The sequence below is a fragment of the Dendropsophus ebraccatus genome, chromosome 2, assembly GCF_027789765.1.
Source record: "Dendropsophus ebraccatus isolate aDenEbr1 chromosome 2, aDenEbr1.pat, whole genome shotgun sequence".
Classification (NCBI taxonomy): domain Eukaryota; kingdom Metazoa; phylum Chordata; class Amphibia; order Anura; family Hylidae; genus Dendropsophus; species Dendropsophus ebraccatus.
Window position 1 is genome coordinate 169,933,630 of NC_091455.1, and position 15,216 is coordinate 169,948,845.

At 40.3% G+C, this 15,216-nt stretch overlaps 1 protein-coding gene across 3 annotated transcripts in view; it reads left to right on the plus strand.

Annotated features, from left to right (window-relative positions):
• Positions 1 to 15,216, plus strand: part of TBC1D5 (TBC1 domain family member 5) — a 404,938-nt gene that overhangs the window by 247,241 nt on the left and 142,481 nt on the right. For all 3 annotated transcript variants that reach the window (XM_069958701.1, XM_069958699.1, XM_069958700.1), the window contains one exon: positions 2,614 to 2,786. In XM_069958701.1, coding sequence (XP_069814802.1) covers positions 2,614 to 2,786 — 173 coding nt within the window. The remainder of the gene's footprint in view (positions 1 to 2,613; positions 2,787 to 15,216) is intronic.

Sequence of the window (15,216 nt, forward strand, 5' to 3'; positions counted from 1 at the left end):
GAGCCCTATTTTGATTTACTAGGGCTCGTGCATGAAAATGACTCAGTGTGGTCATAGTTAACACACAAAAACTTAAAAAAATGAAACAGCTCATCGCAATGGCAAGATACAGACCCACAGACCTACAGACATGAAAATAGTTAAAAGCAGCCCCCCCAACTGCCAAAAAAATTCCAATAATGAGGCTCTTGGTTACCATTTGCAAACAGTGTAAACCACCCCACCACGATAAGGTGACCACATATCGGGGCAGACCCTACACTGTACTATGGCCTCTCCATGGTGTGTAATATAGTTACCTGAACTACTGGGGGCAGGAGAGACTGCACACCGTTCAGGTGAGTAAACGTAATGACAAGTACACTTTAACTCTGCTGCCCCCCCATTTCTCTTGATCATCTCTGAGATTTCTACACCTTGATTCACCTGTGGATAATTCAGCTGATTGGACAGATTTGGACACACTTCTGTGACAGTGAGGGCTCAGCTTCCATCTGACTGTCAGTCAAGCAGGGATCGGGGTGGGAGGGAGAGTGAGAAGACGTTCCTTGGCCTAACCACTGTATGAAACCTGAAGCTGTACTAGCCCACTTAACATTTTACGGCTACTTGATTCAATGGGTCTTGGTGTGGTACTGTGTCTGTGAGGTGTCCCGGCCCAGACCCTGATATTGCTGAAGCATTCAGGTTAGGGCCCCATTTGAGGTGGCTGTGAAAAGGCTAGTGGTTTGTACAGTTTGATCAAAATGTATACTATATAAACTACAGTACCTGATGATAGTTGTTTGAGTTTTGCTGAGAAACCGTGAATCAACATATAGCATGTGGATGTGTGGCTGTGTCATTCTTCCTAAATTTGTGATACATTAAAGGAAGAGTCCCCGCTACCGCGGCTGACTGGCTTAGCGGGCCTAACACCTCAGGGGGGCCGAGAACTGGAGCAGAGGACAGCGGACCTCTGTGCTGGAGCCGGGGAGGTAAGTACCTGTTGTTATGTTTAGCCACCTTCCCCCGCCCCCACCCCACCCCCCAGCTGTTTTTTTAAAAACACTGATTTATGATGCAGTGGTAACTCACCAGGTTATGTTCAGTCTTTAAAATATGGCCAGCACAAAGAACATGTTAAAAAAAAAATTAGCTGTTTACACAACCATTTTACAGGTTAAGAAATGGCACAAAAAGGTGTGTGCACATGTGGTGTGAATTGCACAAAAAAATCAAACCTGTGCCTCCTACTGTGCAGCCTTAGGCTAAGAGTTGACATGACTTTAGGAGCAGTCCATGTTGGTAAAAGCCATATTACATGGCCCGATCAATAATTTTAACTTGTTTACTGAGCCTATTACATGGCTTGACCATTGCGCAGCAATGTCCGTGCAGTCTATGTCTAGTGCAGAATAATTAAGTTCATACATACCTGACCATGCTTCCCAATGTTACTGCCCTTCCTTTTTTCTGCAGCCGCCATGATTACTGCAGAGCTGCCCCCTGAAGTGACAGGCTGCTCAGCCAATCACTGGCCCTGGCTTGGGATTGGCTGAGCGGCCTGTCACTTCAGAGCCAGCTCTACCATTCCACCAGTGGCTGCAGGCAGAAGACAGGAAGGCAACGGGGAGCAGGCAGAAGAAGTGGGGAGCATTTTCAGGTATCTATGAACATTATTGTTTTTTATACAATCATCAGCCGTCGTCTGCACATCACTATTACACGTAGCGAAGCCCACCTGGTGAACAATGATTTTCGGTCAGGGCTTAAAGACACAATCAGCCGATGATCGTTGTCTTTACAGCAGAGCAGTGATCTGCCGAATCTGCCTGGTTCAGCATATTATCATTCTGTATAATAGGGCCCTAACAGACTACAGTCCCCATCATGCATTCTCATCTACTTTAGGGTGTCTTTTCCCATTGTATTGCAGTGATTGTTAAAAAAAGCAAGTCTCCACATTAATATGCACATCAAATTGTGCTCCCTAACTGCTGAGTCTCTGACATTAGTCCCTATATCCAATCATCTACTGCTTCATATATAAACTCCTCCTCCTATAACTCCTAGCGCCAACACTGAGCATGTGTGACCAGAAAGCTGAAGATGAACTACGGGTCATAACCCTAGGCAACAAGCCAGGCAATAACCCTAGGCAACAAGCCAGAAGCATCACATCACATCACAGTTGTGAATGATTATGTGGGAGAATGCTGAAAAGATTTAATCACTATGTATTGAAAGCTTTTACCTTGTACTGTGTATTTAAGACCTAAGTGAAACTATATATGCATACACACACACACACACACATATATATTTTTTTTACCAACAGAAAGAAATGTATCTACCTTTTGTACCACCAAGGAGGAATAAAAAAAATAATACATATTATAAAATGTAATAATTATAGGCAGTCGGTATAAAAACTCTGGACTACATTGTTCAATTCCTTTAGATTCCCTCCAAGTAAAGGGCATTAGGAAGCATCACTAACATTTTCCTAGTACAGAATTAATGGAGCCATGTACCTAACATATACGGATAGACAATTAGGCAGCTGTCACAAGTTCTATGTTCCACAGAGCCTGCAGTTCAAGGTAATCAGTTCGTTCTTTCTCACTGCAGGAGAAAGACGCAATGATTTCCACCATGCCATTTGCCAGACCTCAAGACATAGGGCCTTCTATTGCTATTGTAACAAAGGTGAATCACATCCAAGACCAGTTACTGAAGAAACACGACATTGAGCTCTACATGCATCTCAACAGGCTGGAAATTGCTCCTCAGATCTACGGATTGTAAGTATAAAAAACATGGCTGACAGTTTTATGTGCCGCGAAATATGCCGATTTTGCAGCAAATGTTTTGCCTTCATTTATTGTATTATGTAAGCGGTTACTATTCCCATGTATTAACTTGGTCTTAATAACATGCACAGAAATCTTAAGTAATTGAACTTTTCTATGGTCAGTTGCACCGTTGTGTATGTGCTTATTTAATGATGGCAATCTGAATAGCGCTCCATAGATCTGATTTTATTATAGCTTTCTTATGTTCTCTAGCAGTCCTTTCCATTGCTTGTACTTTCCTGTACTTTCTCGTACTTGTCTGGTCAGGCTTAGTTGAACTAAAGCCCCTATTTCACGGGGCGACTGTCAGCACTTCCCCGTTCGCTGCCGCCACTACTTCCTACGGCAGCAGCAAGCGGGTGAGAGCCGGGGATGCTGCCTGGGTGATCGCTAGATTATCCAGGCAGCCCATAACATATAGCAGCGGTCTGCTGCCACCACTCCTATTCCACGGAGCGACGGCAGCAGAACATTGCTGTATGAGTCGTTTGACTTTCAACAATGTTAAAAGACAAACGACTGCAACAATCAGCCGACATCGTTCATGTTGGCTGATCGTTGCCTTCTACTACACGGAGCAATTATCGTCCGTAACCGCCGATAATCGTTCTGTGTAATAGGGCCTTAAGATACAACTAAGTGGTTATCTTAAAATTGTTCTTGTTAGTGGAAGGAGTGGTGAAATGTTTAATGCCCATTTACTGGTCTGCCTAGGATTGCAGAAAGATATATTTCCTGTGTCTCTTGTAGTCTAGGGTAATGGAGAGATAAAAGCGACTCCGTACCCACAATCTGACCCCCCAAACCACTTGTACTTTCGGATAGCTGCTAATCCAAGATCTGTCCTGGGGTCCGTTCGGTAGGGGATGCAGTTATTGTCATAGAAAAAACTTTTAGTCCTGCAGCGCTGTGTCTAACGGCCGGGGTTTACATTTGTATATGCATACAATATTCATGTTCATTATACACACAGGTGGGGGAATAGGAAGCAATCTGTCTGGTACATTCCTAATGATGAGGAGGGGAGGAACGACAGAGAGGGTGTGCCAGCCTAATGCACATACAAATGTAAGCCCCGGCTGTTAGATACAGCGCTGCCAGATTAAAAGTTGTTTTTATGACAATAACTGCATCCCCTGCCGAACGGACCCCAGGACAGATCTTGGATTAAAACCAGCTATCTGAAGCTAGAAGTGGTTTGGGGGGTCAGATTGTGGGTACAGAGTCGCTTTAAATGCCCATTTATTTGGGGGTCCATGATATTGGACAGGTTAATATGGTTTCTGCTGTTGGTCAAGGGGTCAATGCCACAATCTCTGATTATCCAGCTTTTTAAATGTCACAGAGACATGTCATAAGCTTTGATATGTTAAGGTCTGGGTGTTCAGGACCCCACAAATCATTAGAAGGAGCCAAGATAGGCGCACAGTTAAGCACTTCTCTTCTTGGTTTGCTGTGCTCCCCATCTCACTGCAGAAGATAAATTCTTTATTAAACTGATTATTCAAGATTAAAAAAAACATCTCATTTCTTTCAGAAACAGTGCCACACCTGTCCTTAGGTAGTGTGTGGTATTACAACATGGCTCTATTCACTTCCGTTGAACTGCAACTGGGTTGCAGTACCACATATATACTGATATGTGGTGGTGTTTCTGGATGAAAGCAGCTATGGATTTTCTAATCCCATGTAACCGCTATAAGTTAGTGGATATTGGGGGAGATTCATCAAACATGGTGTAAGGTGAAACTGGCTCAGTTGCCCCTAGCAACCAATCAGATTCCACCTTTCATTTTCCAAAGAGTCTGTGAGGAATGAGAAGTGGAATCTGATTGGTTGCTAGGGGCAACTGAGCCAGCTTCACCTTACACCATGTTTGATAAATCTCCCCCATTGCCTTCTGCAATGAGACAGGTAGAGCAGCAAGGCATAGAATAAATTCCATACCTATGCCCTTCTCCCGGCTCTATATACTGATCGGTGGGTGTTTGAACACCAAAATCCCAACTAATCCAAAATTTTAATATACCTGTGTGTCATATCAGAAGTCGTTTTAAAGTGATAATAACTCTTTAATGCTGCTTCCCTATGGTATTAGTCTAGGATGAAGGAGGTGCTCATGTCTGATTCTCTTTTTTATCTAATGTAATAGAGGGGGCACTGTCTGTTGTTTCAGGCCTTGGGAAACTTTATATTATTTGGAATAAAAGTTGTCATCCAGACCACTCTTGTCCTCAGTTTGGTTGCGGTTTTGCAGCTCAGTTCCATTGAAGTGAATTGTAATACCACAGACAACCTAAGGACAGGGGTGGAGCTGTTTTTGCAAGATACTGTAGTAGCTGTGCTTTTTCTAATCCTTCTAACCTATTTAAAAGCCACATAATGAGACTTTCTGTACTTTCAGATGATATCTTGCAGGAATTTTACTGCTTTTCAGATATTTCTTACTATTTGCTTTATAATAAACAAGGGGGAGATTTATCAAACATGGTGTAAAGCAGAATTGTCCTAGTTGCCCCTAGCAACCAATCAGATTCCTCTTTTCATTCCTCACAGATTATTTGAAATGTGGAATCTGATTGGTTGCTAGGGGCAACTGAGCCAATTCTACTTTACACCAGTTTGATAAATCTCCTCCATTGTCGTGAACTTTCCTGTTCAGTAGACACACCTCGCTTATTTTATCTTTAGTGTCCATTCAAAGAGGTTAATATCTAGATTTAGTAATACATTTTCAAATAGTGCTGCAGTATATAAAGCAAACCAGGAAGGCATTGGCATCCCTCTAATGGGCATGGGAATTTACACTGTAAAATAACCTGAACTGTTCAGGTTATATGCCAGTATGATTTATTACCAGGTCTTCAGTGCTCCTTAATGGATATTATTGATGAAAAATAAGTCTGCTATTAATAGAGTGAACTTATAGCGAGGAGACTCTAGGTATTCAACATTTCGGTTACATTGGCCTTAGGGATGTTTACATCCTGTTTTAGAGCTCCAGATGTGTAAGGTGTTATGCCGCCCCGAGTAATGCAGATAAACCTCCTAGAAAAGCAGAGCGCCACATTTGATATACAATTTTGGCTTATATCTCCAGTATTGCCTGCCGACAATACAGACATTTTATTACACTAGAAGTGTATATCCATCTTTTAACACATCCATCTTTTTTTTTCATCTCCTCATTGCATATTTTTTTTATTCATTTTATGTAGCTGTATCAAGGGCTTGTTTTTTAGTGGGATGAGGTGTGTTTTCCTGCAGCTCAATGGGTTACACAGAGTTACCCTAGTGATTTTTATGGGTACATATATTTAAGAGAATATATTTTAATAATTTCTTTTTGGAGGAAAATAAATGTCAGTTGTTGTTTTTTTTCCCTTTACAGTGCTCATGATTGATGTACAGGGCTTGGCTTCCAGCACCGAGTCCTGTACATCAATCAGTGGAAGCAGCAAGGGGAGGGAGGAGGTGTGCTGCTGTGCCTTGACACCACCTCTAGGACACTTCTGCTACAAAGGAATAAAGCAATTTTATTACTTTCATCATTAAAAACTAGATTTATGCTTAGTTTTCTGATCGTCCTCTCTGCCTGCCTGTGTTGGCAGCTCCGAACCTGGTATGGAGCTGGCAGATTCCCTTTAACTTTATACTGTGGGTCAGTACCATTATAGTGATAACAAATGTATTTAATTTTTTTTAAACGTTTTACTACTTTTTCATAATTAAAACCCTTTAAGACAGATCTGCATGCCAGAAATATACATTATGCAACACCAGGTTTTACCACCAGCACAGACGCGGATTCTTTACTGTAAGAGCAGTGAGACTATGGATCTCTTTGCCACATGATGTTGTCATTAAATGTCTGATTCATGAAATATATTTAAGGGAAGCCTGGATGCTTTTCTTAAAAATTATAATATTACGGGCATGGACATTAAATTTCATGTGATAGAATGTTCATCCACGAATTTTTGCTGATTGCCATTGGGGTCAGGAAGGAATTTTTCTCCCTGTAAGGAGGCAGTTGACACCTGCCTCATAGGGGTTTTTGCCTTAAAGGGGTTATCCAGCGCTAAAAACAACATGGCCGCCTTTCCCCCTCTTTTGTCTCCAGTTTAGGTGTGTTTAGGTAGTTTACAATTAAGCTCCATTTACTTCAATGGAACTGAGTTTGAAACCACACCCAATCTGGAGACAAGAGAGGGGGAAAAGTGGCCATGTTTTTGTGGTGCTGGATAACCCCTTTAAGCATAGCAGAGTCTCTGTAGGTTGAACTTGATGGACTCTTGTCTTTTTTCAACTTTATTAACTATGTATGCAGACAGTTGCTGAAACCCTTCTAGTGGTGGCTGCAGGCAGCAAAAATTATACTGTATCTGATGACTTCCTGTAAGCAAGCACCAATCTCCTAGATTGACACTTGTTTGCTGAGCCCATAGACTGCCCGATAATGGGGCAGAAAGGCCTGCAAGAACATTGTTTGTGATGTAGCCGTTGCAAAAAAAAAAACTTTTACATACTTCTCCACACTCCCTGATAGACCGCTCAGCTAATCATCGAGACAGTGCTCTGGACAGTTCCTGTCTCAGACAGAGGTAGGAAAACAGGGAAAACTGTGTCAGACTAAAAAGAAAACATTTGCTGCAAAACATACAGCAGCTGATAAGTATGGGGAAAACTTGAGATTTTTAAATAGAAGTAAATTACAAATCTTTATAAGTTTCTGAAACCAGTTGATTTGAAAGAAAAATATTTTCGCTGGAGTACCCATTTAATATACAGCAGTAGAGAGAATAGAAAAAATGCAAAGAAGGGGATTATAAAATATACAGTGGTGCCTTGGATCACGAGCACAATTCGATTTGGGACCATGCTTGTAATGTAAATACACTCTTAAATCAAAGCAAATTTTCCCATAAGGAATCACTAAATTGCAGACAAATGGTTCCACACCCCAAAAATAATGTTTTTTTTATTCTGAATAACACGTAGAACAGATGAAACAAGCAACAAGAAACAGGTGAATATGTGATATTATAAGTTACTGTACAGTATAGCAATCAGCATGTGGAGTATAATGTATAGAAGAGCATAAACCTGAAAAAAACAGCAGCAGTTTGTAGATACAGGATGGAACTGCAGATCCACATAATACAGTAGCTTAGTACAACAGGCTAGAATAGAGAAGCAGGGCTGCTGTCAGAGGTCTGTGTGGTCACATGACAGTAATGGGGAAGTGTGTGTGTGTGGGGGGGGGGGTTCAGCATGGACCAATTAGGAAGTAAGAATCACAAAGCTGTGCAGGAGGACAGTGACAGAAACTTCTATATACAACAGTGTGAATGGCTGAATGTAAATGCAGGGACATTATAGCAGCAGTGTGTATAGCTGAGTGTGAGTGCAGACACATTATAGCAGCAGTGTGTATAGCTGAGTGTGAGTGCAGGTACATTATAGCAGGTATGAAGAGGATGGGAAACACAAGGGCTGACAGACTGCAGGGAGCATGAAGGTATTAGCAGGACATTTTTGGGCACATAAATGCAGCACTCTCTGTCCGGGGAGAGGGGTGACGGCTATGAAGAGATTACATCCACAGCCCTGTCCCCTGATATAAGCCCCAGCCTGAAGTGGATCTGCCATGATTTGAAAAGTGAGGGAGACTTCCTGGGTTAGAGTACAGTGCTGTAGACCCAGCTATGCAAACCATGCCCTTCCCCCACTCCCCATCCCAACCAATACAGGGAGCTCTTAAACCAAAGCAATGCTCTTAAACCAAGTCACAATTTTGAAAAACTGTGAGCTCTTAAACCAAAACTCTCTTAATCCAAGTTGCTCTTAAACCAAGGTACCACTGTATATATTTATTTAAATGTGGGACAGGGATAGTGGCTGCTTTATCATGGCAGTGGGCTAAATAAATAAAAAATAAAGAGGGGAAAATGAGGTAGCGGGAAGAATGAAGTAGAGGTAGAAGGAGAGAATGGAGACAAGATGCAACACAAGATGCAGACTTGTATAACAGAGCACATAGCTGCACCTGTGTGCTAAGATGGGGGGTCCTACAAAGAGACTCCTGTACTATTAAACTGTCATATGCAAGCACCAACTATTAAAATGAAGAAATCAATAGAGAGTATATTTTTAAAGAAACACTTGGCATCGGGAATCAGGAAGTAGTTAAATATTATACTGCATTCTTTTCTTACTACCATTAGTGTTGTTGTTGTTGTCCCTTCAAGATGCCCATTAAAATGTAAGGTCCTGTGGTATTTCTTTAATGATATAAGTAGCGGTTACCTGTGAGTACAATATGTATGGGATCCACACGTTCTCCCCATGACATGCAAATAAACCTCTTTTTAATTATCATCTCTTTGCTCCAGGCAGAGTGCACTCTACAATTTAAATAATTTACAAAATATGAACTTACAAAAAATACATGTAATTATCCAAAAAGAATAGTATATAATTCTGCTCTAATTTGTGTATTTTACAGACTACTCCTGATTTAATGCTCCAATCAAATTAATAGCCAATCTTGAATTTGATTGGAATCAGCGATAGTTTACCATCTCTTGTTATATGACTCTGCGGTATGCCTGGAATATAGAATGAGTTATTAGAGAAAGCACCTAATTCCATCTTGTAAATTAGACATTGTATTCAGCTTGCTATGTCCACATGTGCAGAGATTTCGCACTACTTTGTTACATTTTATTTATTAGAAATATTTTAATTTTTGTATTATCTTTATTGTTACAAATGTATATTATATTGGTATATTAGCTCTCAACGTCACTGTTTTCATAGACCTGTAGGAAAAGAACATGTGATTTGAACATATTACAATATATATCATAGATGAAAAAATCCATCATGACAACCAATTAATAATAATTCATATCAACATAACTTTATATTTTTTATATTGGGCTGCTGTTAAGGGGACACTGTCAGCCCAAACATAAATGTATTTAAAGATTTTTTAAAAAAAATTTGCAATACTTATTTTTAATTTTGCATATCCACATCCTGACATCCGTTTTGCATCTCACATATACTGACATCTAGTGGCCAAAATGGCTACAAAGCAGGCCAGGCAACCAAAACCATCTCATTTTACGGCCTGCAGTTATGGTGTCACAATGCTATGATTTCAGAATCACAGGACCAGGGTTGGCTATCTGCTATTTCCTTTTTTTCTTGACAACTTATCCAGAAATTTTTTTTTTTCTACAGACACATGGAAAAGCACAGGGCAATTTCTAGCAAATTTTGCCAACATGTTGGATATCAAAAATTGCCCTTACTGTAATAATCAAATCTACCAAATGCACTATAGAAGTACTACAGTATACAGCTACAGTTCCCAGATGGCCAAACCATGCCCCTGAAATTCATTATATTATACAACACACATCTGAAATTCATGGTTATATAGACTGTGCTCCTTGACAGTCTTTATATTCTATATAGAGATGAGCGAACCGGGATCAAATGCCGAAAGTTTGTGTTCGGATCGACTTGAGCATGCTCAAGGTTCGCTCATCTCTAATTATATACCATGCCTGAAATCCATTATAATATACACCCTTAAAATCATTATAATATATATCAAGAAATTCACTATAATGTGCCCCATACAACCTGAAATTAATTATTACACAAAATGTACTCTCTGTAAATTCATTCTAATATACACCATACCTCTTGATATTCTTTATAACACACTGTGCCGCCTAAAATGTTCTCAGTGCTGTTAGTAAACAAATCACCATATACACAAAAAGATGTATCCAATCATATCATACCTAATGCCTAAAGTATGCTGCCAAACCATGACCCAATGTTATCATTACCACTACCAGGGCCGGCTCCAGGTTTTTGTGGGCCCTTGGGCGACAGAGCCTCGGCGGGCCCCTTTGAGGAGCAAATCATGGCGATACAGGCGAGGAAAGATTTGCAGCAGAAGAAACATGCGGCTGCTGCATATCTTTCTCCTCCTGTATCTCCTGATCTCTGCAGTAGTCAGGACTCTGGAGGAGTCAGACACAGTGAAAGGATCATATATATATATATATATATATATATATATATATATATATATACACATACACACAGAGCAGGAGCTGTATACAGAAGTAGCAGCTCCAGCATGTTATATATATATATATATATATATATATATATATATATATATATATATATACATATATATATATATATATAAAACATGCTGGAGCTGCTACTTCTGTATACAGCTCCTGCTCTGTGTGTGTGTGTATATATATATATATATATATATATATATATATATATATATAAGGGATGGGTCCGTACTAACCCGAACTCTCGCCTTCGATGTCTTCCACCTTCGTGGAGAGGGTGGATACAGTGGGAGGACCGCCTGGAAAACTGGGATACAACCATAGCCATAGGCTGTATCCCAGTTTTCCAGGCGGTACTCCCACTGTATCCACCCGCAGCACAGAGTGGGCACACAGCGAGAATCATTTATTTATTTATATACAGAGCAGAAGCTGTATACAGAACTAGCAGCACCACAATGTAAGATATATATATATTTATCTATCTTACATGCTGCTGCTAGTTCTGTATACAGCTCCTGCTCTCTGTATGTATGTATGTATATATGTGTATATATATATATATATATATATATATATATATATCTCATGCTGCATGATATATATATATATATATATATATATACATATACAGAGAGCAGGAGCTGTATACAGAACCAGCAACACCACTCCTGTATACAGCTCCTGCTCTGTGGATCGATAGATAGATAGATAGGAGATAGATAGATAGATAGATAGATAGATAGATAGATAGGAGATAGATAGATAGATAGATAGATAGATAGATAGATAGATAGATAGATAGGAGATAGATAGATAGATAGATAGATAGATAGATAGAAAGTAGATAGGAGGTCCTGCTGTATACATATATATTACAGCAGGACCTGTATACACAAAACAAAACAACTAGAAACGCCAGCACATACAGTTGACTATTAGTTTACAGAGCCTACCTTCTGCCCTCAATCAGGTCAGGTGTCCGATCACATGACCCATGACATCACCACAGGTCCTTCATATTCAAAGGTCCTTTTCCTACCTACTCGGCTGTAGGGAAGACTTGCAGGAAGACGTGATGTGCCCGGGGACCCCAGTATGTATCGGCGGGCCCCTAACTGTCACATGCTGCCTCTAGGGGCCCAGTCCCCTCTGTTACTACACTTTTTTTTTTTTTACTAACAAAAAAAAAAGTATTAACAGACGGGAGTGGGCCCCTAGAGGAGCTGTGGGCCCCGGCACTTGCCCTAGTCAGCCGGGTGCTGACGCCGGCCCTGACCACTACCACTAATGTCCATTAGCATTTCCCCCTGTAGGTAGATGCCCTAGTAGCCAGGTCCTCTCTGTAGGTAGGTTTTTCCTGTAGATAGATATCCCTTAAAGAGACAACCCCCCCCCCCCCCCCCAAAGTGGCAGATTTCCCCCAGCAGAGCTAGGGCCCCCTGTAGGTAGATTCCTCTCTAGTAGCCAAACTCACCTCTAGGTAACTGTTCATATTATTGACTTCCCTCCTATTAATCTCACCAGCCAGGTCCCCCCCCTTTGTTAAGATTTCCCAGTTACCAGGTCAACCCTGTAGCTAGATTCCCCCAGTAGCCAGGTCCTCCCTGTACATAGATTCCCCCAGTAGGTATGCAATGGAGCCCATCTCGCCAGTTCTGGTGGTGCTTCTCTGCAACAATCAGTTTGGATCTGAACACCCCCACTGATGAAAACTTATCCACATATCCAAAACATTTTTAAATAATTAAATAAAACAAATTCTAGCTTTCATCTTTCAGAGGCGTAAAAAATAAAAGAAGCAATATGATTAGTTGTAACAGGCTACTGCTTACAGATACACTAAAATATAATATACAGTGGTACCTTAGTTTAAGAGTAACTTGGTTTAAGAGCGTTGTGGTTTAAGAGCTCACAGTTTTTCAAAATTGTGACTTGGTTTAAGAGCATTGCTTTGGTTTAAGAGCTCCCTGTACTGGGTGGGAGCACGAGTGAAGGAGGGGCATAGCCTGCATAGTGGGGTCTACAGCCCTGTACTCTGACCCAGGAAGTCTCCCTCACCTTCCAAATCATAGCAGATCCACTTCAGGCTAGGGCTTACATCAGGGGACAGGACTATGGAGGTAATCTCTCCATAGCTGTAACTCCTCTCTCCCTGGACAGAGAGTGCTGCTATACTGTGCCCACATCTGTCCTGCTCATTCCTTCATGCTCCCTGCAGTCTCTGTCAGCCCTTGTGTTTCCCATCCTCTTCATTACTGTACAATAACTTATAATATCACATATTCTGCAGTTTCTGAATGTTTTTTTTCATTAGTTTTACATGTTATTCAGAATAATACATTTATTTTTGGGGTGTGGAACCAATTGTCTGCATTTCAATGATTTCTTATGGGAAAATTTGCTTTGGTATAAGAGTGGATTTGGATTACAAGCACGGTCCTTGAACGAATTATGCTCGTAATCCAAGGCACCACTGTGTGTACCATATATATATATATATATATATATATATATATATATATATATATATATATATACACACACACACTTTAATACCTAGTCTATCCTCTCAACTCAAAGAGTACTGATGGCCATAACCATGTATATTGCAGTGGGCTGTGTCTACCAGTAAAGACTCAATTCATTCATCAATTCAACGCTAATGTCTATGATCTGATGTATCAGAGCTGTCTATCATAGAACAGATTTCACATGGACAGTTGTGTGCCCAATTGTGCCTACAAGGTTTTGATTGCATAAACTTAGGTTTTCCTATCTTAGATATTCATGGCATATCCAGGCATGTTTGGCTGCTCCATAATACTGTCCGCTTTCCCTTTTAAATACCCCTTGGATCTTATAGAAATTCCATAAATATCTAAAATTGGAAAATACCTTTAATGTCTATGACTAAATGTCTTGTCCCCCTCGTGATGCTTCTTAGGGTCTTTTCATGCTCAATTACTTTTGTAATATATCCTAATCTAAAGAGACCTTCCTTGATACAATTGTCTAAATGTATTGCCATGGTAGTCATCAGTACGTTACGGATGTGACCCTGATGGAAATACTACGGGAAGCTAGAATGTTTGCTCGTAATATGTGCTCGGACATCCAGCTAGACCACTGATTCTTAATGTAATTGTTGAATTTAATGGTGTATGTTGTTTCGCTTCTTATTTAGCCATTATGTGTATGAGGGTATGGTAGAGACGTTCTCCAGCCTTTCTGCTGTGCTCTCTGGATCCTGATCCATTTCTTCACTGCAGCTTAGAACTATTTAAGTTTTAAAAAGTGCAATTACCTTCTTAAAAATATTCCATTGATCATTTGATTTTATTAATGAGCTTTGTTCTGAAGAATAATGCTTCCTGTGACCAGGCGACCTCCAGTCTGAATTGCTAGACAGCAAATAATCGTAATGTGTTTGAATATATTCTTTGGACTGTGGCCTAAAAACGATTGACCTCAAATGTAATAATGATGTATCAGCCCCAGTAAAAGTATGATTGACTGTTTCATTGCTGGCATTGTTCTCCCAGAAAACTTAAAATTACATCTTTACTTTTTTCCTACATTTTGCATACTTCAGTTTCCTTGACTGTATGATGATTTGCATACATGAGACCTTGCCTTTTAAGTTAAAGGGGTATTTTGGTATTAAAAAAAAAATTGTATAAATTAGTCCCTAATTTAAAACATCAGTCCCTGATTTTAAAACATCTGGTGAAGTCCCGCTCCCTCTGGAAATGAATGGTCAGTGTAAACCGTACATGATCCATGCTGACCAGCCATTTCAAGAGGGAGCAGGACGTCACCAGATATTTCCAAAACAATGACAGTTTTTATGAATGATGCTACAGAAAGAGGAGCTGATGGGGAATGAAAACAGCAGGCGCTGCAACCTTACAGATCTCACAGTCTGCTGTGAAATGAGATTTTCTGCAACAACTGTGGACGAGCAACCAGCAGGAGTGCTTTTAGAGGGTAGGGGGGGAGGACTATAATGAAGAGCTAAAGATAAGCAATGTACCCCGGGTATTGTGGCACTAAGCAAATGCTTAGCCAGGAAGACTAAAAGTCCCAAAGCAGAACTTTTCTTTTCTTCAGTTGAGATTGGTATACCCCTTTTGAAGAAAAATTACGTATCATTAAATACATATCATTAAAAAAGGTAATATATACACTCACCGGCCACTTTATTAGGTACACCTGTCCAACTGCACGTTACCACTTAATTTCTAATCAGCCAATCA